Source organism: Polistes dominula, unplaced genomic scaffold (genome assembly GCF_049000335.1).
Source record: "Polistes dominula isolate Pdom_NZ unplaced genomic scaffold, Pdom_raw_medaka contig_24, whole genome shotgun sequence".
Lineage (NCBI taxonomy): Eukaryota > Metazoa > Arthropoda > Insecta > Hymenoptera > Vespidae > Polistes > Polistes dominula.
Genome location: NW_028301150.1, coordinates 6,361,277 through 6,379,165, shown reverse-complemented (window position 1 = coordinate 6,379,165; position 17,889 = coordinate 6,361,277). Strand labels below are relative to the sequence as shown.

Sequence of the window (17,889 nt, the reverse complement as noted above, 5' to 3'; positions counted from 1 at the left end):
GCCGTAACTCATTGATATGTTGAAGTCGTAATGCCGGATTTAGCAGTGGTGTTGTAGACAAAAAATGTGTTAAAGATAATATTTAAAGATTTTATAAATGTGGACCATTTTGTCCAACGGTTTTAAACGTAATCACATTGTTTTAATGTCTTCTGGCTCGCTCGTAACTAATTACGTATGCCAGAACGACTTAACCTCAGCAAAAACATGTTTTCTTACCGGGATTTAAGTACGACAGATTACATTAGTTTAAATATCTACGATAGTGCGGCTTTCACACGGGGAACTTCCCGTAGCCTTTGGAGGGTAATTAGTTTTCTGAACAATTATCTTCATTATGTCGTACAATATATACGAAGATTAGTTTGTAATTATCAAATTATTGTCATTATCAACAGATGACTATTAAAATCTTAATTGTTCAATGAATACTTTCATTTTAGCAATGGAAACAATTATCAAGGTTTCAAAGAAATATTTTTTACTTTGCTATTATAACTGTTATATTAGTGATATTTTATCTTTTGCCCGGTGAAACCAAAAATGCTATTCTACAGAGTAACAGCGACTATAATAGCGTCGATGTTGTTCAAGAAACAGTTAAATATGAAAAGGTAAATAAAACAAAGTTTTATTTTATCCTTGTAAAGAACTGGTTTCAAACTAATGCTAATTTCTTTAGGTGCCAGAGGATATTGTTGTAGATAATGTTAATCAACCTGCAGTTGGTGGTGGTCATGGTGGTGATCATGGTGGCGATGTAATCGAAGAGCCAGAATTTCAACCAGAGATCAATCAAGTTGACGATGACCAAATTGGTGAACCACCACAGCCAAAACCAATTGCGCTTAAATTTGAAGGTATATTATAAATGTTTAATGCGTTAAACACTACTTTAATCTTTATGGACTGACTTTAGACTTTTCATCTGGCATTCTTATACTTTTCTTTGGCTAACGTATCTTCATGGTCCAAACAGAAAAATTAACAAAAGAGATTTAGCACCTAACATGTTAAATAATAATAATAATCTTGTGTGTGTGTGTGTAATAATTATTTATTATTAATTTATTACTTTCTACAGGACCACAAAATAGTAAACAAAGAGCAGTCGTTGCAGCATTTAAACATTCATGGAAGGGATATAAACAATATGCTTGGGGTCACGACAATATTAAACCAATATCCAAAAAATATCATGAATGGTTTGGTTTAGGACTTACTATTGTGGATTCCTTAGACACTTTATATATGATGGGTTTGAACGATGGTATGTGTAATTATTATTATTATTATTATTATTATTATTTGTTGACATTTGGAACTCGAAATTTCATTGCTGCAAATACCAAATCCCGCCATTGTACACGTCCCTGAGCGCGATCCTTCCATTCGCGGTCTTCATATCCTATTTCCTTAAGATGATGGTATGTGTATCATATAAATATTCATTTTTATTTTTTTTAATATCATCAAATTAATATCTTTAACTTTTGTAGAATTTGCAGAAGCCAAATCGTGGGTCGAAAATAATTTAGTTTTTACTATGAATCGCGACGTTAATCTGTTTGAAGTAACGATAAGAGTATTAGGAGGATTGTTAGCTGCATATCATCTTAGTGGAGAAAAAATATTTTTAAATAAAGCGGTAAATTTGATACTTATTATTTGTAATCTTTCAACGTGTTCTTTCGTTAAGTAGTCTTTATGATTTAAGATCGATGTAGGAGATCGTATGATGCCAGCTTTTTCTACCAGATCTGGTGTCCCATATTCTGATGTCAATTTAGGAACTAGAGCAGCACACAGTCCTAAATGGGGCCCTGATAGCAGTACCAGCGAAGTAACTTCTATTCAATTAGAATTTCGTGATCTAAGTCGTAGTTCAGGCCAACCTAAATTTGAGGTAATAAGAAAATAATTATAAGTGAATATTATTTTTCAAAATATACTAATAAATAAATAATTGCGTAGGCAGCTGCTGCAAGAGTCTCAGAACACATACATCAGTTAAAGAAGCATGATGGTTTAGTTCCAATTTTTATCAATGCGAACAATGGACAATTTAGAGAATACGCGACAATTACCTTAGGAGCTAGAGGTGACAGCTATTACGAATATTTATTGAAACAATGGATACAAACTGGGAAGACCATAGACTAGTCTGTATTTTTTTTAAGCATGTTATTCTTGATCTTTCATGACGTGCGAAAGATGATAATAACGTATCTGACAGACCATCGTTTCTATTTATTTTCAGTTTACGAGATGACTATTTATCGGGCATTTCTGGAACTAAGAAACATCTAGTCAAATATACAGCTATTAATAAGTATCTTTTTATAGCGGAATTGGTTGGTATGCATAAAGATACAAGACCAAAGATGGTAATTTAATTCTGGAAACGTATTAACTTTCTAGCGACATCAAGAATTGAAAAAATACTTATAAATATTTCGTATATAGGACCATCTAACATGTTACTTAGGAGGTACATTAGCCTTAGGAGTCCATCATGGGTTGCCACAAGATCATATGGCTTTTGCAAATGACATTGTCAAAACTTGTTATCAAACATATGCGATACAACCAACTTTCCTTGCTCCTGAAATAACTTATTTTAATATTCAGGTAAATTAATTTATTAGAAAATTTCAATAAACATGAACGTGAATATTTAATTATCTTATTATATTATTTATCATTTGCAGAAAGTAGAAGGAGATAATCAAATGGACATGTATGTGAAAACGAATGATGCACACAATCTTTTACGACCTGAACTTATAGAAAGTCTTTTTTATATGTGGTATTTCACAGGAAATAAAACTTATCAAGATTGGGGCTGGCAAATATTTCAAGTAAGATTTAACGTGTTTATTGAAAGATGATCTTGTTGACAATTATTTGATTATTATTTATTATATTAATTTCTTTATGTATAGGCGTTTGAAAATTATACTAAAGTGGAAAACGGATACACAAGTATTGGAAATGTCCGAAGTATTAATAATATACGACCACAAGATATGACGGAAAGTTTTTGGTTCGCAGAAACTTTAAAATATTTATATTTGTTATTTGATGACACCAGACAATTAATAGATTTAAACAAATGGGTATTTAATTCCGAAGGACATCCGTTGCCTATATACGAATCATAATATATAATATATAAAAAAAAGTTTTTATTTAACAAATTCGAAACTATGCGTTTAATTAGCTCAATTATTTGCACTGATCTATTAATCATTATTGACAAAATTGCACTTATCATCCAATCACAAATGTGTATTGGATAAGAAAGATTGTTGACAAAAATCTTTCGATTGTCTAAACAAAATTTGTACAAAAAAAGTATAACCAATCAATGGTAATAGCGTGTATATGTAAAGCGTACATTTACAAATTTTATTATTCTAAGTATTTCGTACTGTTGTGATTTTATGAAAAATCATATCATTGTTTATACACAATTGTCTTTGATTTAAGTAGTGCCTATCTATAAATCATCATCGAAAAGGATGAAAATTGAAAACAATTTTGTAAATACTTTTACTCGCTACATCATAAGTCAATGTATAATTCATAAAAAAGTATAAAAGCAAAAGTAAATTTCTTCTTTACTTAAATTAACGCATCAATTATCATGCAATTGTAATCAAAGTTACTTATAAATAGAAGTACTATTCACCTATAGTGAGTAAGTGCTTTATTCTATTTATCTTGAAAAGGAAAAAGACACAAAAAACAAATAAGTACATATTTATATCTTAGATTGTACATTAAAAGAACAGATTATTAAATAAAATACTATGATAATTTGTTTTTTAGAAATACCGATATAATTTATAGAAATAATTTAAAGTTATGGAGCCACAGTCAGGATCATTGATTATTGTTTCAAAAGAACCCATAAATAATCGGAACATGATATAAGTTTGTTTTAATATAGCTTAACAAACACTACTTGAAATTTCATCATTTTGATATTTCATATATTTGTTACCATCCTTTTCTTTACAGATTTATAGTACAACAACAATTTGACGATAAAAATAATCAAATATACAGTTTTTATTTGACATCATTATTTATAATATTATTTCATGATATCTTACCATTACCATCTAAAAATTTGGCTCTTGTTGGTAATAAACTTGTCGAGTTTTATGTGTATGACAATAATCACGCAGTTGGCCAGGATTAAAAGATCTAATTTATCAAGTAAAATGAGAAATAAAAGTAAAATAAATAAAATAATTTACTAGACAAAATAGTGATGTATCTTCTGCATTATACTGTAACTTTAATAATTGCTTTTCTGAGACCTATATTTATTATTTGCACATCTAATTCTTTTTCTGGATAATATAAAGTATTTTTTCTCCTCCTATATAAATATGAAAATATTTATGTTAATCTTCCTTTTCCTTATATTTTTTTTCTTTTTATTAAAAGTTGCCGTAATCCTTGCAGTTTACTAATCAACAAGCTTTCGATTTTATATGGTTTATTTCACGTTTACTTACGATACTTTTGTCCAATAACAGTGTGGAACAGTAGAGTACAGGTAATAAAACAGTAAGAAACAGGAAATAAGGAAAGAATGTGAGGTTCAAGACGTGGTAAGATGGATAAATCTACGTGGCGACCATGTAGACAGGATGGCTTAAACAGGAAAAATAGGAACAACGAGAGAAGACCACTATAACGGTGGCATAAAAACTGAACATCATTGTCGCAGGAACAAAAAACGCTTTGAAGAAGGCTGTGAAATTAGGGATAACAGGACGAAGTCCAAAAAAAAAGAAGAAGTACTACAAAATTTCCCTCTAACATTTTTGTTTGATTTTATCATAATTAGTTTTCTTTTCTTTAATATATATATGGAATGTCTATGAATAACACTGCTATTAAAAATAAATGAAAAATGGCTGATATGAGGGATCGTATCGTCAATAAATGCAAGAAAATAACATCAGATACATTAAGAAACGTTAATGAGTCATTAATTTCTCGACTCAGAAAGTGTTCTGATGCAAATGGTCGCCACATTGAACCTTTTTTGTAAATAGATAAAAATTAAAATATCTCTCCTAAAGTAATAATTTTTTTTACACGAATAGGTTAATACTTTTTTGTAAATAATATGAAAGAGCATCAGATGATGCAATCAAAAATATATGATTCCGTTTAAAAAAACATTAATGACCTTCATATGTCCTTTACACGTCCACCTACAAAAAAAAGTACCATCAGTATGAACCACTTTCAAAGCCATTTAACTCCATGTGAAACATAGTCTGCTACGCGTAATAATAATAACGTAAATCTAGATGGTAAAATGCGGTGACCCACCCTGTATATATATAATGCGACGAAAGTAATAACAATAATGAAAATTCGATTGAAAGCCATAGAGAACATAGTGATCAATGAAAAAATCCTCATGTCATATATATATATATATATATATATATATATATATATATATATATATATATATAATATTATATATTATATAATATTATATTATATTTATTATATAATAATAAGTAAATTATTTAATAAATTATAAAAATAAAAATGTGTTACTAATCATGTTGGTAAGGTAGAATGCAGTTGATAACGTGCGCTACAACTGCCGCGGGAGATTTAAAAAATATTTGTAAATCTCTATTTCTATTGGTTGTTCTAATAAAGTTATTTTCGGAAATTCCCTAAACATAGCTTTTAAAAGGATGACCTCCACGAAATAAGGTAATTTTTGTTAAGGTTTTTTTAAGAATTGTTTTGAAAACGAATTGTAAATTTCACCTATGGTCGTGTATTACTTTTAACATAGATATACAAATATATTCTTCAAACTGGAATCATTAGAAAATGTATGTCACCCTCGAACAAATCATTGAATAGATAATAGATAGAAAGAAAGAAAAGGAATAGAAAGATAATAGATATTAAAGTTTGTACGAACCAAATTAAAAGTAAAATTAAAAAGAAATGAAAAATTAAAAAAAGATAAATAAATAAAAAAGAAAAGAAAAAATTATAATCTCAAAGAATTGATTTGATAAAATTGTATGAAAACATATAACGTGTTATTGGTTGATTTGCAAAAGCCTTTTCCGGAGCGGCAAATAAATGTGAAACGTTAACCGTATGCAATAGTAGCTTAAGCAGTAGTGTAGAAAATCCAATATGGTGACAGTTGTAGAGCGGTTCTGGATCCGTTCTCTAATTTAAGATAAGAATTTAAATATAATGCGACGAAAGTAATAACAATAATGAAAATTCGATTGAAAACATAGTGATCAATGAAAAAATTCTCATGTCATATAAATATATTGTATAGGTGATCACTAAAAAAATTCTATTTCTCCAGGGACAGTGGCTGGAACTTTGCCACACACTTTTGTCCTTAGAGTTGTATTTAAAGATTGAAAAAATTTCTTCATTGAGAAATGGAGTGTGTAAAAGTAGAAGGTGATACGGAAACTAACGACACCGATCCTATGAAAAGCAAAATTAAAGATAAAAATGAAAGTTGTGTAACAGATGTTTTGACCTTAGATATTAACAATCGCTTAACTCTTGCAACAACTGAAATTTCCGAAGAACCTCATACAAATGGTATTTCTCAAGAAAATGGTATATGCGATTCTTTTTCTAGAACAACCGATTCATCCAATCATCCTCCACAATCTCAAACAATGGAAACTAGTCATTTAAATCAACATGGTACGTTCAATCAAATGGATATAAAGTTATAAGAGAACATTTAATGCATTATTATAGAATTTAATCTGTTACGTTAGCATATGAAATTTGTTAAAAATAATTATAGTTATTTGATTAGTAGCGATGTAACTTTTTTTCATTCGCACTGTCTACAAATCTAACTGGCAGATGTAAATTTTAAATAACAAAATGATTATCAGATTTAATTTCGCAGGGTATCAAAATATTTCTATCCTTGCGAATGCCAACACATAGAATCATTTAATAATAGACACATAAAAATATCTTTGCTTTCTTTCACAGAAGAAATGGAAACACTATCCTCGGAAAGTAATGATAATGATATTGAATATGTTAGTTATACGAGCGAACTTCAAATGCCTGATATAATGAAATTGATACAAAAAGACTTAAGTGAACCATATTCTATTTACACGTATAGATATTTTATCCATAACTGGCCGAAATTGTGCTTCCTGGTAAATATATATTAAGATAGTATTTTCATTTAAGAACATAACTTCTACTTACAAAATTAAACTTTTTTCCCATAGCATATATTATTCTGATATTTTAAAATTAAGCGATAGGATATAATAATGTATTAGTACTTGAACTCATGTAGAAGATATCGTGTATTTTTAAACGACATCAATACGGAGTAACACAGTAGACAAATAGAATGAACTTAGCCAGCTTTGGTTGGATTCACTTTATCTTTCAGGTATAGAAATTTACAGAAAAACTCTTGCTTTTTGTTCATCAAGGCAATGCATGGCGACGAGTGTGTTGGCGCCATTGTCTGCAAACTGGACATTCACAGAAAGGTTATTAAACGTGGATATATTGCGATGCTAGCAGTTGATGTTAAATATCGAAAACGCAAAATTGGATCTAATTTAGTGAGAAGGGCAATACGTGCAATGGTAGAGGACGATGCCGATGAAGTAGTATTAGAGACTGAAATAACTAATCGACCAGCCCTACGGTTATATGAAAATTTGGGATTTGTGCGTGATAAACGATTGTTTCGATATTATTTAAATGGAGTGGATGCTTTACGACTGAAATTATGGTTTAGATGAAAACCGCCAGAGTGCTTATGCCAATAGGAACTTAAATAATTGCAGTGTTATTGAGCAAAAGATTTGCATCCTTCCTCGGTCAGATATACAACAGCGATAATGCCACAGGGATTAATGTCTACGCACAATTTCTTTATACTTATTTTTCATCAAGTTGTAGTAATGATAATAGACTTCATAAGTATTTATGCAATCATTGTCTAGAAATATTAAAAAAAATTGTGCAGCACGATAAAATTTACTGGAATATACATAAAGTTATTTATATTTAACATTAGCCAAGCATTGAAATTTTGGCATAATTTAATTATTGATAAAAATTGATAATCTCTTTTCATTAAAGTTATTATATATGTTAATTTTTAAGTTTTTCTCAGATCGTTAATTAACAATAATCGCTATGGCATTGATGCTGATCTTTTATATAGATTTCAATTAAAGCCTATGACTATACATAAATCTGAAAAAGTGATAGGATGGAATAAATCCAGACTGTGAAAGAAAAAATATATATATATACTGAAAATAATCAATGTATTTTGCAGTATCGCACATTGTTAGGATGTATGCAACACTGAAGCAATAAATATATACACTTAATGCGCTTCTAGCAAATGAAATTAATCCAAGTATTATCGAAGATCTGATAAACGTTAGAAGTTCAAGATTTTTCATGACATACGTGTATGTATATAAATATAAATATGAATATAAATCTGTCCATTATTCAACAGATTCTAATTAATCATGAATATAATATTGCGGAAAGTGACGAAGCAACATCCTTTTAATGTGTAATTAATGATTGAAAAAAAACATTAAATATGAAAGGCGCGTGTAAAGGCTCTTTTTTAACAGAGCTACAAAAATCGGTTAGGTCAAATATATATTTCCAATTGAAATTATAAAGTTAATATAAGGACTGTCAAAATACATATATATGTATGAATATATATGTACGTGTATATTAAATAATGAAGAGAAAACTAAAGAGAGAGTTATCGTTCGTGAAATAAAACTTCTCCGAGAAAAAACAAAATTATACGTCTCGTGCGATAATAAACGCACGATCGTACGTATCACTGTCTACCTTCTATATCTCTACCTTTGTATAAAAAAAAACAAATGAATGCGAAGCACAGATCATAATGTAACTATCAAGACAAAAATTATGTAAAAAATGTTAATAAAAAGTAGTAAATGTTTTTACCTACAACTTATTTAATTATAACTAATATGTACGATTTATTTAATTGCCTAATTATCGCCGTAATGGCTAAGAATTTTAATCAAAATATTCTCAATTATCTTTTTGAGATCACCAGCTAACTTTTATGTTATTAGATAACCTCTTGAAATTAAGATAATCGTATGTATATGGACATAGCCATTATTCTTAAGATTAAATCGTTTTATAATTTTTATAATTGATCATGTCATCAAATATTATAAGAAAAAGAAAAGAAAATGCAGAAATAATTTAAGTTAATACGATTTTTATAAATATTTAATCGATTTGCGTTGTTGAACATTTGTTATATACTTATTTTGTATAGGAATAAAAAAATAAATAAATATATATATATATATATATATATATATATATATATATATAACAAACTGTACAATTTCGAAATGTATAATATAATTAGTAAATTTATCTGTAGATAAAAGTACATTGTTTGTATACATTATCGACAGGAATAGCGCGAAATCTGATGATTCAAAATTTAGTTTCCAACCTTTGTATCTCGTAGATAACCGCATTGTTTCAATGTAGTTTCATCATGAGCTCGTTTAGAAAAATTGTCTTAGCAGTCTAGCCAGATAGAATATCAAATTAATATTAAACTACGTAGTATCATGGAATAATGAGGAAAACATGTTTGTTTGATTGAAGAACAAGATAAAAAAACATTATGTTACAGAATACGAGAGAGGAGAGTAAAAAAATGTGTAATAAATATGTCATCGGTTATTGGGTGCGGGAAAAAAAACGACAGAAATTAAACTTCGACGATTTGGAAAAAGTATGCAGAAACGAAGGATTTTCTTTAAAATTAGTAAGTTTTGAAAATTTTGTATCGATATGAACGATATTGAAACGAATCTTTACACTGTTTGAGGTTATGATTCTATAATTGTTATATTATTTTCTTTATTAGGTTTTACACATTGATTCTTTGGAAAGAAAAATATACTTTATTGATCTTTTTTTTATGGTTGTAATTTTTGATTATTCCTTTTAGGTTGATATTAATTCGAATTTAGAATCCCAGGGACCACTTCACGTATTTCTACACAAACTTGTAGATTTATTGGCACGTGCTGAAGGCGGAGATGAAAATGTATGACTAAAATAATTATTGAAAAAAATAATTTTTAATGATGTCCTATCTTAATGATGGAAATTTTTACTTTTTAAGGCCATAACTGTTACATCCAAATTGCAAGAATATATCGACAAACATCCTGAATTAATTGTTATCGATCCTTTAGAGAATGTTAAGAAATTGCATAACCGATACAAATATTACAAAACTATTCAAGAAAGCATACATATTAATGGTAATAATAACTTTATATTTTGTTCTTAACATTTATTTAATTCAGATGTTTTTAATCTCACTTGATCCTTTATTTTTGCATATTTGACTTTTTTCTCCTTTCAGATCTGTTTATTCCAAATTTTGTAGAATTAAAAAGTACAAATGTTCTTGAAAATATGCGCATTCTACAACAGAATAATATTAAGTTTCCTTTCGTCTGCAAGTCACTTCTTGCTCATGGAACAAGTGATGCACATAAGGTAATTGCTATAAATATAAAAATTATAATTATTTATTAATGAATATTTTTATTATTAGATGATGGTCATTTTCAATAAAAAAGATTTAAAAGACTGCCAACCTCCGTGTGTTGCTCAAGACTTTGTCAATCACAATGCCATTTTATACAAAGTATTTGTAGTTGGAAAAAACTTCCAAGTTGTTGAGCGACCAAGCTTAAGGAACTTTTATTCAGATGATTGTGCGTCATTGAGCACATTGTTTTTTAATTCCCATGATATATCTAAACCCGATTCTAAATCTAAATGGTCTATATTATCGGAGGAACATATACCTACCATTGTTAAACCGAACATAGAAATATTGGAGGAAATCATTAAAAAGATAACCAAAATATTTGGGCTTCATTTGGTTGGCATTGATATTGTGATAGAAAATGATACTAAGAAATATGCTGTTATAGATGTCAACGCTTTTCCTGGCTATGATGGATATCCAAATTTTTTTCAGCATTTAGTAGACAGTATTAAACAACTAATAACAGAGCGTAAAGTCGTTAGACAAAATTGCAAAAGTTCTACGTTAAAAAAATCTCACAGCGATGATTTGGATTCTGGTTTTGAAAGCGACGAGAAAAAGAAATGGTCTACCAAATAAACAGAAAATACGTAATTAAAAAAAAACCGCTCTTATTTGCTTGTATTTCTAAAAACATTCGCGTTTTTATATTTATATGAAATTATTAAAAATATAAACAGCGTCGATTATTATCTTATTTAATATACGATTAATTTTTTCTTTATCTCAAGTACAAAGATCTTTATGCCGATCAAAAGTTATATTATTATTACTATTTATTACAACATAGTAATGATCATTTTGATATTTGAAGGACAATATAATCATCATTTTTTGTTTCATTCTTGCATAAGTAAATCATATTTTTTTTCTACTTTCTCCTTTTTTTTTATATCATCCGATAGTTTACGAACATACAAAAAGCTTTTTTCTAAACAAAATTACTGACTGAATACTGTGATTGTAAGTATCTTCAATAGAAACTTTTTACTATTTGTATGTAAATAGTATATAAACAACAATTTTGCATTTTTCGTGAAACCGTCATACTTTTCTTCTCTTTTCTTTTTATTATATACAAATATTTTTTTATTTGTTCTTTTTTTTTGACGTGATAATTAATTTGAACAATGTATATAGTGCTATATATGTATATAATAATATATATATATATATCGTTTATAAAATTCTCTTTTTACTTTTCAATTTAAAAATTGTTATTTAAAATAGTTTAGAAATTGACACGGTCATTCGTATGTTCCTTTTTTACTTATAATCAGGTGGACGTCTCTACAAGGTGATAATAATCTTCAAATATCTCTGATAACATTTGCTATATTATCATGATAATAATTTATCCTTTAAGAATCGTTTATTTACATGTATGTACATATATTTTTTATGAATAAAATATACAAAAATTGATCATCGCCATCAATTTGTATTTGTATTTTAGAGAGTATCGGTGCTGTCCGTATATTGTATTACTTCACCCGAACTGTAATGTAATAACTGTGAAAGACAAAGTAAAAAATACATATAAGCATATTTTATTTAATAATATTAAGAAAAGTATTTAAAAATATCAAAATTATCATTTACTTACACTTGTGGTATCGTATACGCAAGTTAATGTACTATTACTAACAAGTGCACGATTGCATACAGATGCTGAATTTTTCGTAACTCTAATTTCTCCGAGAGAATACGAGCACGAACTCGGCAAATACAATTCTCCTTCCGAGTGAGATGTTTCTGACGAAGTCTACAATGTCAATCAGTCATTGCATATTTTTATTAATGTATAATGAATGTATTAAAACTATTTATATATTTCATATATTACCGTAGCAAAATTAGTATCAGGTATATTTTCAGTATTTGCGTTGGACGTGTTACTATAAAATAATATAAGAAAATTTATTATCAACAAATAATTATTTTAGAAATAACAATAGGAATATCTTACTCACCTGCTATCTTCACCGTCCGATAACTTATTATTTATTTTTTCAGGTAAATGCAAATCAGGAGTCACTGTATTTATTTCAGAACTCACATCTCTCTTGTAGGTATCATCATTTGCAATCGAATCTATTTTCGTACTATTTGAATAATTTTCTTCATTCTGTGTTAAAGAATATTCTTCTATTTCAGTTTTCTTTTCCGATAATTGTTCTTTATTTTCTTTATTTGTGCGAATATCTTCAATAATTTGATTCTCACATTCAAGAGTATTTTGTTCGAGTGAAATATCGTATTGAGTACTTTTTTCTACTACTTGAACTTCTTTTTGATTTATTTCATTGATTAAACATTTGGTATCTTCGATTATAATAGAATTTAACGGATGAATTTCAATGGATTTATCTTGATGTTGTATCGGAATGTATTCTGTATTATCGAAACAATTTGTATTAGAGATATCATCTATCTGTATTTTACATTCGTTATTTCGCACGACTGTTTTAGATGAAGATATTTGTTCGTTTTCATAATCGTGTTTTTGTATCGATAAAAAGTTCAAAAATAAATCAGGTTCTCGTTGGTTCGTGAGATCGGTAATAAATGTTTGTAAAATAGTTGGAATATCTTGATTGTATTTATTGGAAATCATTTGTAAATGTTTCATTAAATCTTGCACCATTGAACTGTCGAAATTAATCTTCCTCTCTGAAGATAAATGATCAACAAATTGATCTTGACGTTCCAATAAGAATTTCGAAATTCTAGAAAGAATTATTTCGTCGTTATTGAATAATGTTCGATTAGGTTCATCGTCCTTTCTCAAATCTTCCGGATCATTAGAATGATTGCACGAATAATTCGTCGTAAGAGGAACGCAAGCGATAACTTTGTCGTTATTAGAAAATATTTCTAATGCTTTTCTCTTGTCGGAACTATTTTCTACGTTCAAATCGACGGATGATAAATTAGATTTGTTCAGAGTCAAAATTGTATTAATCAATAGATCATTTTGTTTTTGTTCTAATGGATATGTAAAAACTATTGAAGTATCTCGTTTTTTCAAATTACGAAATTGATTCGTCAGAGACGAATGATCGTTTGCAATACACGAATTTATTTGTAATTTATCTCTTTTGGGTAGAACTATCATCGTATCGTCCGATAAAGATAACGTTGATTCTTCATCTTTTTTATGTTTATATAGAAATTTGGAAGGATTTGATTTCATTAATTTACAGTCGTCACTTTTGAGTGCTACTATGTCACAAGATGTGACTTCAATATTATCAGACAATTTCAATTGAAATTCTTCCAACATTTTTTCTAATTTCTTTTCGCCCTTATAAATATATTCAATCATTTGATCATAATGAACAAAAATATCATCGAAATTTTCAATCGAAGGTGCATTTAATTCAAGCTCGTTAAAACTACTATAGTCAAATTCTTCCAAACTGTTATTAAAAGAAACTGTGCTATCGTATTTGGATTTATACGATGATTTATTTCTTAAATTATATTTTTGACAAATATTATTAAAACTTTCGTCGATCTTTTTTTCTCGATTTCTTAGAAAATCGTGTTTGTTAATCATTTTCAAACTTTTCTCATAGTCTATCGTTTTCTTCTTTTTTAATAATTTAATATCATCTTCTCTAATTTCTTCTTGAATATCACCTGTAGTTTTTTTTTTATAATTATCAACATTTTCATTATCATTATCAAGAGATTTACTTGTATCTTTAATATCATTTTCAATTAACAATTTGTTCATATTTGTATCACTGGTAGAGTGAACATTTTCAGTAGAAAATTGTCTTTGTTCGGACGTTAAGTTTTTAATAGAATCTGAATGAAAAGAAGAGTTTAGTTCGGTATTGGAAAGAAAATGGTCGCTAACACCTGTCTTTGGCAGATGTTTCGAAATGGTCCCTCGATCTTTATTTCCTTCCCTTTTGTCGTTATTTATTTCATTTCTAAATGATAGATCATTCTTCCTTTCATCTATTAAGTCTTTCTCATCGTCGTTTTTCCAAATAGATTGATATTCTTTTTTATCCGACTCGATTAAATTATCATCTTCTTTTGTATCTTTTCTAACATATTTCATTGAGTTAATTGAACGAGCAGAAATTTCATCGATCTCGTCATTCGTTTCTCCCATTTTTGAACGATCAATCAATTTATCTTTTAATGATTTATCATTCATACAAGGTTTATGACGAAATTCGTAAATGCTTATATTTGAATGATTTTGAACGAAAGATGCATCAGGTGAAATATTAATGAACCTAATGTTTTGTTTTTTCAATTTTCTTTCGATGTTTAATGCAGGACCTTTTTGAATCGTCAATGATTTTATCTTCTGTCTGTTAACATTTTCAATTGGATCATCTTTTTTCATCTCATTCGAAATCTTATCTTTCAGATGATGATGCGTTTCGATTTGTTCATTGGGTACATAACAGTGATTTTTATGTTGATAAGAAATATCGTCGGGACGTCTTCTCACAGTTTGAAATTTTGGATCCAGCAAACGTGAGATTTTTTTATTTCGTTTTTCTCGGATTTTTTTAGTCAACATTTCATTTCTTTCCGTATTGCTTTCCGAATCTTTTTGATCAATTTCTTGTAATTTTGACGAGACGAGTTCGCGTATATATAAAGCTTCTTCTTTCTCATCTTCTAATGGTGGTTCTAATTGCAAATTATCGAAATACCTTAAAAACAACATTTTTTTTTTCAATAAAAATTGAAAAATTTTGACTGTAGCATAGAAACAATTTTTGTTATTTGATAAATTCGATATGATCTTCAAACTTTTCTACTTGTCCTTGTATATATAATAATAATAATAATAATAATAATAATAATAATAATAATAATAATAATAATAATAATAAATGATAAATTAATTAATTTAGTAAAATTCTACTAACCAGTTCTTCTTTTTAATCCTACGGTTAGTTTCACTTCTCGAAGATATCAAAGTAACTTCTGTGATTTTATGTTGAATCTCTTTCAGTATTTTTTCAGCATTTTCGATTGCATTTTGAGTATCAGGGCTGAGTATTTGGTTCTCGAGATCATTCGTTTGGAATCTTTGCTTATCCGGCTAAATAATAATACATAATTAAAATAATAAATAATATAACGAAGATAAAAAAATGTGTATAAGCTTTTATATACCGATTTGATATCAAACTTGATATTCGTTGATCTTCGATCCACCAGTTTGTCATTTGTATTTTCAACCACTTCCGAGAATTTCCGAGACTGCGAAGAATGTAAAGAACTATGATCGATAATACTCGTTGCGCTAAGATGGAAATGTTGAGATTTGTCTGCAATTTCTTGTTTTTTGCAATAACATTCATTATCTAATCCTCGTTTTCCTTTTATTCCAACTCCCAAGTATTTTCGTCTCCTGAAAAAAATATATCATTCATATGTAAAACAAATAATAATAATAACATTTATATAAAATTTATATTCATATTAAAAAGAGATATTACGAATATATCAAATTCTAATAAAAAAGAAATTTTTTATTATACAAATAATTACAAAGTATCCGTAAGAATTTTTTTAATCCAATTATAAAAATAATACTGCGTGAAATTTCGTAAATTCTATTACGAAAAAAGAAAAATATATATATAAATGTACGATCGCATGGATGATTAAAAATTATCATAGAAATATATAAAATGACTAATATTATATATTACATGATAATAATAAGATAACAAAATAACAAGATTGAATGTTCTTGCGGTCTTTCGAAACGGAAACGGAACGATCCAGTATGTTCTGCGACGTCGCGAAACCTTCTACCTCTGCACCGTAAGATTTCTATGCACGCTGATATCGATCCTTAAAGGGAATGACCTGTTTAGTTACGAATATTCATGTAGTTTGAGTAAACGATAAAAAAAAGAAAAAAAAGAAAACAAAATAGTTTAAAAATTAATATGAACGAATACTGAAATATTTGATATTTATTTTTCGTGCGATAAAATGGCCGTCGCGTTAATAATTTTCTATCAATTATTTGTATATACATATATATACAAATATGTATGAATATTCATAGTTAACGTGAACGTAAAAAAAATATTTTACGAATCAATATAAAAAGACTATAGAAAAGCTTTTAAAAATTAATTTATTCGACAAGAGATAGCTGCTCTTACATATAATTTATCAATTATTTTTCTCTCGATTTTTTTTTTTTCTAAAATAAAATGAACTTTAAAGAATTTGTTTCATTTCGAATTTGATTATTGCATTTTGTTATTATTTCTCTTTTTTTTTTTATATTTTCGATTAAAATCAAAAAGGAAAAAGTAAATAGTAAAATATAAAATTGAAATTTAAGAATTACATTATTTTTCGATAAGAGAATGATGTCATTAAAGTAGACGTCATTGATCTCCACGTACTTCCAAGAGATCTCCCGGCTTTAATGCGCCATAATCAATAACAGTACGTCGAAGGTACGCACATGCACGGCATGCTTTAAAGACGATGGAACATCGCCAATGTCCATACAAATATACATATATGCAAATATATCTATGTTTGTACAATATACATAAAATTCATTTTTCAAAATCTATACAATAGTAGCAGAAAATTGTCATGAGTTTTCATTGGCTGGTTTTCATGTATCTCATAAGAATCAACTAATGAAAATTCACTTTTTGATTAATTGTCAGAAATAATATTGAATGATTAATTTGTTATTTATTTACATACAATTATTGTAAATAAACAAAGAAAATGATAGAAAGAGAGAGAGAGAGAGAGAGAGAGAGAGAAAGAGAAATAAAGTAAAAATAATTTATTTTATTGACAAAGCTAGACGTATGGAAATATTTTAATTAAAATATAAAAATAAAAATGTCGCGTGACAATGCACGACACGAAGTTATTGTAGAAACGATGACGAAATACGTAGTAGTTCGAACTGTCGTATGACGATACTCCTTAAGTGGTAACGATCGCGAATGTTGACCCTTAAAGGTGAAAGATCCTTTTCTCGAGTCATATGCAGTCCTCAGCGAATTTTACAATCGAACAAAATTGCATTGCCGAACTTTACTTTCTTGTCAATGAATATTAAACAAAAAAAAGAAGCACGGTACATATAATGAATCGTTTTATCAAAATTACCTTTAAGTTTGTTATTCAAAAACACGAGCATAATCTTGCCTTTAATT

General features: G+C 28.0%; 4 protein-coding genes and 1 long non-coding RNA gene across 6 annotated transcripts; 3 read left to right on the top strand and 2 right to left on the bottom strand.

Moving 5' to 3' along the window:
• Positions 1 to 22: 22 nt before the first annotated feature.
• Positions 23 to 3,615, top strand: alpha-Man-Ib (alpha-Mannosidase class I b). The gene is made up of 11 exons (XM_015321487.2): positions 23 to 306; positions 444 to 614; positions 683 to 860; positions 1,085 to 1,270; positions 1,500 to 1,648; positions 1,718 to 1,906; positions 1,975 to 2,162; positions 2,261 to 2,387; positions 2,467 to 2,631; positions 2,712 to 2,861; positions 2,946 to 3,615. Exons 1-11 carry the CDS (start codon positions 178 to 180, stop codon positions 3,162 to 3,164), a joined length of 1,851 nt encoding a protein of 616 aa, XP_015176973.1. The 5' UTR covers positions 23 to 177; the 3' UTR covers positions 3,165 to 3,615.
• LOC149030834 (uncharacterized) lies at positions 3,068 to 5,445 on the bottom strand. Its single transcript, XR_016178359.1, has 2 exons — positions 5,362 to 5,445; positions 3,068 to 5,240 (listed from the first exon to the last, which is right to left on the bottom strand). It is a non-coding gene; the product is annotated as an uncharacterized LOC149030834 (long non-coding RNA).
• A 522-nt stretch (positions 5,446 to 5,967) lies between these two features.
• On the top strand, positions 5,968 to 9,060 carry LOC107066654 (N-alpha-acetyltransferase 30). 2 transcript variants are annotated; one of them, XM_015321485.2, is made up of 3 exons: positions 5,968 to 6,744; positions 7,051 to 7,223; positions 7,512 to 9,060. In XM_015321485.2, exons 1-3 carry the CDS (start codon positions 6,468 to 6,470, stop codon positions 7,827 to 7,829), a joined length of 768 nt encoding a protein of 255 aa, XP_015176971.1. In that variant the 5' UTR covers positions 5,968 to 6,467; the 3' UTR covers positions 7,830 to 9,060. The 2 variants fall into 2 exon arrangements, with proteins under 2 accessions (XP_015176971.1, XP_015176970.1); XM_015321484.2 differs by having other exon boundaries at positions 5,975 to 6,744; positions 7,048 to 7,223.
• A 449-nt stretch (positions 9,061 to 9,509) lies between these two features.
• Positions 9,510 to 12,146, top strand: LOC107066655 (inositol-tetrakisphosphate 1-kinase). The gene is made up of 5 exons (XM_015321486.2): positions 9,510 to 9,892; positions 10,079 to 10,177; positions 10,256 to 10,397; positions 10,502 to 10,638; positions 10,697 to 12,146. The coding sequence occupies exons 1-5, from the start codon at positions 9,749 to 9,751 to the stop codon at positions 11,273 to 11,275; spliced, it is 1,101 nt and encodes a 366-aa protein (XP_015176972.1). The 5' UTR covers positions 9,510 to 9,748; the 3' UTR covers positions 11,276 to 12,146.
• On the bottom strand, positions 12,050 to 16,501 carry LOC107066591 (uncharacterized). Its single transcript, XM_015321361.2, has 7 exons — positions 16,396 to 16,501; positions 15,854 to 16,091; positions 15,604 to 15,779; positions 12,670 to 15,384; positions 12,543 to 12,594; positions 12,303 to 12,461; positions 12,050 to 12,208 (listed from the first exon to the last, which is right to left on the bottom strand). Coding segments are annotated over exons 1-7 (3,402 nt in total). The 5' UTR covers positions 16,398 to 16,501; the 3' UTR covers positions 12,050 to 12,148.
• Positions 16,502 to 17,889: the final 1,388 nt, after the last annotated feature.